At 34.7% G+C, this 8232-nt stretch overlaps 1 protein-coding gene across 1 annotated transcript; it reads left to right on the forward strand.

The window, feature by feature from the left end:
- The first annotated feature begins 240 nt into the window (after positions 1-240).
- LOC113861507 (LIMR family protein At5g01460) lies at positions 241-6045 on the forward strand. Its single transcript, XM_027494362.1, has 14 exons — positions 241-894; positions 990-1075; positions 2523-2638; positions 2743-2853; positions 3143-3241; positions 3350-3472; positions 3670-3732; positions 3823-3887; positions 4017-4126; positions 4249-4363; positions 4469-4534; positions 4811-4921; positions 5176-5242; positions 5340-6045. Exons 1-14 carry the CDS (start codon positions 545-547, stop codon positions 5385-5387), a joined length of 1530 nt encoding a protein of 509 aa, XP_027350163.1. The 5' UTR covers positions 241-544; the 3' UTR covers positions 5388-6045.
- Positions 6046-8232: the final 2187 nt, after the last annotated feature.

Raw genomic sequence — 8232 nt, forward strand, 5'->3', positions numbered from 1 at the left:
GCAAAAACAACATTTTAATTAAATAATATTTCATAAGCACTAAAATTAATAAAGACGTATATAATTAGTTGAAGAATAGAACAATACTTATTTTTCTTCAACCCCTGTGATAACTGGCCCAAACTAAGATGTCCCAGTTCGAACAAATTGGGCCGGTTCAGCCCGTTACCAAACTTTTGACAAAAAAAAAAGGCTGTACCAAACTCCATCATCACCAAGCCAAGCTTTCACTTCCTTTTTATGAGTTGGAAGACAGCCTGGTTTGAATTCTGTTAATTTAGCTTGCAACAACGAACCAATTCCTTCGAAATTACAACAATGCCCGAAGTAGTTCCACCATCATCAGTATCCTCGTTAACGGTAGCAAGGATAGAAAAGTAATTCCAACTCACACCTCAAAATTACCACCGGAACCAGCCAGATCCTCTCCATCACCCCTTTTCCTCTCACTCCTTTTTTCTATCGAAGCCAGATCCGACAAACCCTAACCCTAACTCCCAAATCAATCGTTTCTCTGGTTTCGATTCTTGGAATCGGAATCAACATGGGCGATTTCAACCTCGCCCTGGTGATCGTGGCCGTGGTGGTGTGCGTGATCGTGTTCCTCGTCAATGTTTACCTTCTGGTGAACTACCAGCACCCCGACGATGCCAACCAGGCTTACTTCCCCAAATTCGTTGTCGTTTTGGGCCTCTCCGTGGCCGCCATCTCGATCCTCATGCTTCCCGCTGATGTGGCGAACCGGCAAGCGTGCCGCCACGCGATATACAACGGCGCGTGTAACCTCACGCTCCCGATGAAGGACTTGTGGCTCGCCGTGTACATCCTCGACGCGGTTCTCGTCTTCTTCGTTATTCCATTCGCCATGTTCTACTACGAAGGCGACCAGGACAAGTAGGTGGTTTGTTTCTCTCGCGTTGAACCAAATCGCGTCAACGCGCGTGGCTTGTTTTGGTTGATTTGAAATGTTGGGTGTTTGTTGTGTGCAGGAGTATGGGTAAACGGATTAAGAGTGCGTTGTTGTGGATGGTGACAACGGCTATAGTGTGCGCTCTCGTGCTGGGTATTTTATACGGTATGTAATGTATGCATGCGATGCTCTTTGTTTGCTTTGAAGACACCTTTTCACCTGTTCTATATTTGTACATGCTGGTAAGGTAGGATTGAGTTGTGTGCTATGGTTTTGTTGAAGTGTATTCTCAAGGATTAAGAGGATTGTGGGAATGGGAATCTTGGCTGGTTGGGTAATGGATTGGAGTTGTGTGATGCGTGTTTTGGTAGTTCTGCCTCTCATTATGAAAATGAAAGGTGGATTTTGTGTTGTTAGTGTACGTGGGGCAATAATTAGAACTAGGGAAATAGTGGGATTTATCACGTACGTAGGTTTTTCACGGAAGTATGATTGGCAGAATTTTTTTGTTGTGGGGTGCTCTTTGTAGGAATGATGGTGCATAGCTGCATTGCAAGCAGTGGAGGAGGATTAGTTTCAGAGTTTATGTGTGAAACAGTGTCTGGTGATGGGTGCATTGCAAGCAGTGGAGGAGGATTAGTTTCAGAGTTTATGTGTGAAACAGTGTGTGGTGATGGGTGCTGTAATGTGACAGTTGAGGAAGCAGTCTTGGACTAACAGGATTAGGGGAAGTGGGAACCTTGGTGTGTTTGCTTCAGTTGTGAATATTGGGTTAGGTGGTTAGATAATGGATTGTATTTGTTTGAAAGTCATTTTGTATAACAGCCTCTTAACATATAGAAAATACGGTTTTTCAATAAATGAAAGACATGGGTTTGGTAAGTAGAAGTGGGAGTAAGAGTGAAAATTAATCTGCATCATTTGCAGTGGTTTAAAGGAACTAGGGAAGTGCTGCTTACCTAAGTGTTGGGCTTCATTAGTAATTACTATTAAGTGATGTTAGAGTGATGATGCATTAACTGAAGGAATGGTTTGTAGTGGATTATTGTTAGCAAAAGTGGGATGGATTTAGGCAAGGATAAATGAGATTGGGGTTGGTCTTTGTAGCAAGAGTAGTGCATTGATAGCAGCAGTATCTGTTTCAAAATCTATGGGTGTGAAACTGTGTTAGACATAGACATTGTGCTTTGTAATATAGGATGGGCAGGCGGGAAAGTCTTGGGCTTATTTTAAAAAAAAAAATGAATTTATTGAAATTTCAACTCAAAAAACCTGTTTTATTTCCTTTGCAATGTTCACATTTTGATGTTGGACTTGGAAAATGAACATATATTTAAAGCTTTTCTATATAAATTATAAAATAAGTAATTAAAATATTTAAAATTATATTCATATGTTTAAAAGGCTGCTCAATTCATAATAATCCCTAAAGTCGATTTTCCATTAACAGAATGTAATCATTGCAACGATAAGGATAATGATTTTCATTTGTCATTTCAAATTCAATAAAAGCACCGCACAATCTACCTACAATCTCCAGTAAATATTTCAAATCTGATGTGCTGTAATATGAGCTTTAAGTTTTGTTTGATTGTGCTATTATTCCATGAAGGGCTTGTTGGTAAGGTGGACTTTACTGTTAGGCATCTCTCTTCATCCACAACTTCATTTCCGAGCACATGGACATTCAGTAGTAGTCAACAATGTATTGGAAATGGTGTCCATCAGGTCTTTTTTCTACTAGTATATTCGTTTTTGCTAGTATTGTTGTTTCAGAGGTAATAATTTACTGTTTCTCATTCTGTTTTTTCTCCACATTGTTCTAAAAACAGTGCTCAGCATACACTGCTAGTCCTTCGTCAGAGAAAACATGGACCATGCGTTCTACCTTTCCAGAATATGTGGTTGCACTTGCTACAATTGTTGGATCTGTGCTTTTTGCTGTAAGCCCATTCTTCATAAAATTTAATTATTCCATTTTAAAATCCTACTCCATATTTGGTCTAGGATTTTAAGATTGTTTGGCTAAAGAAATACATGTAGTTATAATTTTTACTGTGTGTGTGAATTAGAATATTGTATTATTCTATTCACTTTCGCAATTGAGATTTTGTTAATACCCTAAAATATAATAAAAATCCTGAACACAAATAGCAGTCTTTTGTTATGGATTTATTTAAGTACTAGTTTTCCTATTCTTATATTTAACCATTATTTTCTCTTTGTTTCCAGATATTTGGTGGCGTTGGTATTGCTTGTCTTCCATTAGGACTTTTATTTTCATTTATCCGGCGTCCAAAGGCTGTTATCACTCGCTCACAGTATATCAAGGTGCTCTATGTTGTTACTGAAGGAGATATGTTATTTTGTTGATTTTTGTGTATTTGGTTACATGATATACAATATTATAGTTATGTTGTGCTTGGTTGATTACTTTAGGAAGCTACTGAACTGGGTAAAAAAGCAAGAGAACTAAAGAAAGCAGCTGAGGCACTCCATCAGGAAGAAAGAAGTGGTTCAAAGGGTAGAAAGTTTCGTAAAAATGTGAAGGAAGTAGGAAAGGTAAACACATATAGATGATTTATGAGTTGTATTTACTGTATTCTTTTAAGTATTTTTGTAGTGATCCTTGTTGGCTTGGGCTACAATAGTTTGATGCATGCTGTTCTAGTTTGTGGTACAAAGTAACAGTTGCTGAAGTATTCATAGTTTGCGGGGGATTCTAGTTATTTACTTATCCATCTCACCTAATTTTCTAGGAGTTGTTTCAATTGGAAGAAGATGTAAAGCTTCTAGAAGAGATGTATCCACAAGGGGAAAAGGTCAATAGTCAGGCTACTAAATTATTTTTAACTTTCAGGCATAATCAATGTGTAATGTTTTCCCTGCTGACTAATCTTGCATGAATACAGGCTGAGACAACTTGGGCATTAACAGTTCTTGGTTATCTGGCAAAACTTGTTTTGGGAATTTTAGGGTAAGCTATGATGCATAATGCTTGATCAATCATTATGCTTTGAGCTTTTGTGCATAGGTTTACAAAGGTTGCTTATTTTAACAGGAGTCATGTTTCGTATCTAATCTAAGTTATTGAAAACCGTGATAGGTTGATTGTTTCAGTGGCATGGGTTGCTCATATTATTATCTACCTATTAATTGATCCTCCCCTTTCTCCTTTCCTGAATGAAGTCTTCATCAAGCTGGATGATGTCTGGGGTATGTTAGGAAACTCAAGGCTATTTTGCTTTCCTTCAGCTACATATGTAATAGTAGATATGTTATATACTAATATTCATTCAGCTATTCTGTATGATATATGTAATTTGCTCTTTCATCAGGTCTTCTTGGCACTGTTGCATTTGCATTTTTTTGCTTCTACCTTCTCCTTGCTGTGATTGCTGGTGCCACGATGCTTGGACTGAGACTAGTTTTCATTACTATACATCCCATGAAGTAATTCAACTGTGCAGTCAGATCTATCATTTCACTATTCATTTGTGGTAATTTGATGCACTTATTGGTATCTCATAATGTGATATTATATCTGGGCTCTGGCAGGTGGGGAGCAACTCTCATGAACTCTTTTCTGTTTAATGTGGGCCTTATCCTTCTTTGTTCAATCAGGTCAGTAGAGTCACTTTACATTCCAAATGGGATGTTATGTGTATTGAAGTTAAAGTTTCTAGCTGTGTGTGTGAAACCAAGTCATGGTTTGATTTTCCCCTCAAATTTTTAAATTTGGAAGTAGAAAGGGAAACCAAGTCATTGTTTGTGTAGTATTATAAGTGTTTTGGAGTGTAGCAAGTGGTGTTTCATACGGACAGTAAGGTTCTTGTTATGTTGTCATGATAATGTCATCCTGTACGAACTTGCTGAAAGTTCTATTGGGTTACTTTTCAGTGTGATCCAGTTCTGCTCCACAGCATTTGCCTACTACGCTCAAGCAACTGCAGCCCAGGAAATATTTGGCCACACTTTGGAGTCTCTTCGTGGAATTAAATATTTGTACAAGTGAGTTAATCTGGATTTTCTTCTACCTCTCCTATCCTGCTCTCTTATAGGGCAAAAATGGTACCTTCCTTTTGCTAACTTGTAAATTTAGAGCACCCAATGGGTTTACCCTCTACTTGTTCCAACTTTTAATTCAAAGAAATCCTGTAGTTTCGGTTGAAGTTCTATATGTAATTTTGCTTCACACACTCGGAAATCTACAAGCTAACACAGTTTAATAAATATAGTTTGATTAACTGGTTATCGCATTACAGGTACAATGTATTTCAAATTGCATTTGTTGTTTTGGCTGGATTGACTTTTGTGTATTACGCTGCCTTTGTAAGTTTTCCTCTGGAATTTCCCCCCCCCCTCTTTTTAATGCATGCCATGTTAATATTTTGTTGATGCTGAAAGGTTTTTTACATGGAAATATCAGGGATGGAGAAGAAAAAAGCTTAGTGGCAGGTTCCAATTGTCTACATGAGTTATGGCCTTAGCCTGGAAAATAGACTCTGGAGTGAGCCATCGGGGATTCCTTGTCTCATCTTATCCTTTGGAGTGGTTTTTATATTCGGATGTTTTGGCCTAGTTTTGTTTTATGTTGAAAGCTATAGAGCAAGCTGATCATCATCTGAGTAGAATAATTTGATGCGATCGAATCATTAGTTGGGTGCACATGCTGCAACTTTGGTCTTTACTTCTGTCGCCCTTGTATGTATTATTCCTTTGTTTGATTGTTACATTCTACTCATTATGTAATTAAACGTAATATTTCGTGTATGCAAGAGTACTGGGTTCCCACAATACTGAGATAATGCCACCCTTGCCAAGGAGAAATTGTACGAGCAGGACAATTTTTATTTTTATGAGCAAACGTGTGTTACCTCATTCTTTGTATAATAGGTTTCTTTTGATAGGAACTGGTGGGGCTTTCAGAATATGTATCATCGCCGTTTCGAAGTCTTCTGCATTTGATGATTATGTAGCCATTTTTTTTCTTAGCTGAAGTATCTAGAGGCTTTCTCTTCTCTCCGTGTCTCCTCACTACGTTCGATCTACAATTCATCCATGTAGATCATTGTATTTTACATTATATGCAACAATTACATATAATAATCGCGAATAAATTGAGTACTATATTCTCAAATCTTAAATATGTTCTAGCCGCACTATCCCTTTCAATATACTGCTTTGAATTAGAACTTAAATTCAGAGCATTTTTTTTAATATTGGTTTTATTATATAAAACGACATTGATTTTATCTACGCATGTGTATGGATTTACTACAGGCTTCAATTTATAGACAAAAAGTATCAGTTGAATATATACAAAAAACTGCAAGAAAATGATTTGTATTTTGAATCTCTTCGGTCAAATTGTATTTTATAATTGTTTCATGACAGTATGTATCAGGAGTACAATGCAAGGTTGGACACATGATTAGACAAAAAGAAGATTATGGATGATAGATCTAATTGTTTAACTGAATCAAACTTTGCATAAACGAATATGCAGAAAAATAGAAAATAATATAAAAAATGAAATAGTTTAAATGAACTATTTAAAAATTGACATTATTAGACAAATTTATATTTAAAACACTTGTTAAAAGACTATTAATATTTACATTTTCTTAAAATGACCAATGCATTTTATGATATACATTTTATACAAAAAATATGAGAAAAATACACCAAACATGATAGAGTAAAACAAGGTTGAGAATGCAATCAAGGTTAATCAAGGATTAATATTGTGCATGTCATTTAATATTGAACATCTCCATAATTAATGAGTATCTACAAAATAACAAGATAAAATATAAAAAATTATACAAAGATAAAATATAAAAAATTATACAAAGAAAAATAAAGAAAAATAATTTGTACTTTATAAGTTAAATGGTCTTATCGTCAATAATGTAATAAAACTAAATTGATTCACTAATGATGATGGAGGGAGAACATAACTAAAGGTGTCAAATAATGTATCTCATACAATTCACAATTTCTTGATTCATAATCTTAAAATATTTCACAAAAAAGAATGACATATTTATCTCTATATGTATAAATATATGTACTTGAGATGTTTAACTTCGTGATTGACCTCTAATTGAAGGTTTTTTTTCTTGTAACTCCATCTAATTTTTGAGTAGTGTATATCTATGATGTTTTATATATGGTGGTTGTTTGAAACTGTGTGTCTTATTATTAATCACCAATGTAGGGACATTATTGTTGCGTTTGTTAGTACTTTGTGACTTGTTGAGATACGATATTTATACTTTCATCTACTAGTTAATAGTATTCTTTTCAAGTATATAACCTTGGATACTAGTCTAATCATTTTATATGCTAGTTGTCAATATCAACATGTGTTAGAAAGCTTAGATCCTCTTTTTATATCATGTATAATGCCACAATGACATTCTCTTGTCCATCTCTTAAATATGTATTTTTAGGAACAATATTTACACCATTTGCTTCAAAACACTTTCAATGTATAAGAATAAAGTATGTCAAAATCTTTAAAATTTTTACAATTGCATGATATATAAATTAAGGCACGATCAAATGATACTCTCTACGATCCTTGTTGGTTGACTGTAGTAATGACATAATTGAACAAAGGGATAAATTCATTTCTTTCTAATATGGAACATGCTATGCATAATGCAAATTCTTGTTAGAATAAGTTAAACACAACATGTGTAAAATTTGTCCATTTATATCAATATTAGAGACATCTCGTATTACAACATTGTAGCTTATGGTGGGGTTATTCTCACAAATTTCCTCATTGTAATGCTTTTCTTTAACATGTTCAAAGTGTCATAAGAATTGCTTTATATCAATACCAAACTTTATACAAGCTTTGAAATCAGAATTAATATTTCATTTAGTTGAGTATTTTGTATCTCAAGTGTAAACACTTCATTCATGTAATATAAGGCCCATTTTCTTTTATAACAAATTAATTTTATCTAATTATTTTCTAAAATATTGTATTTTACAATCAACTTGGTCCAAGCCTCCTCGAACTCATCTAGTATATCAAACTAATACATGCATTATTGAAATCCCTTAAAAATTGACCTCATCAAATTGACAAGGTGTTTAATTCTATTTTACATCAAGTGTCATATGCACAAACCATCATATGTCTCATGCATCACTTTAATAAGTCCATTGGTCATGACTTGATCTTGGTTAGTATAAATAGTTTGAGGTCTTGTTTGGTTGTGTGTTTTTCTAAAATTGCTCAAACAACCATTGAAAATATTTTTATTTTCATCATACAATAAAACTACACCAAAGATGAACAC

The sequence above is a fragment of the Abrus precatorius genome, unplaced genomic scaffold (genome assembly GCF_003935025.1).
Source record: "Abrus precatorius isolate BTA unplaced genomic scaffold, Abrus_2018 Scaffold3, whole genome shotgun sequence".
In the NCBI taxonomy this organism is placed as follows: Eukaryota; Viridiplantae; Streptophyta; class Magnoliopsida; order Fabales; family Fabaceae; genus Abrus; species Abrus precatorius.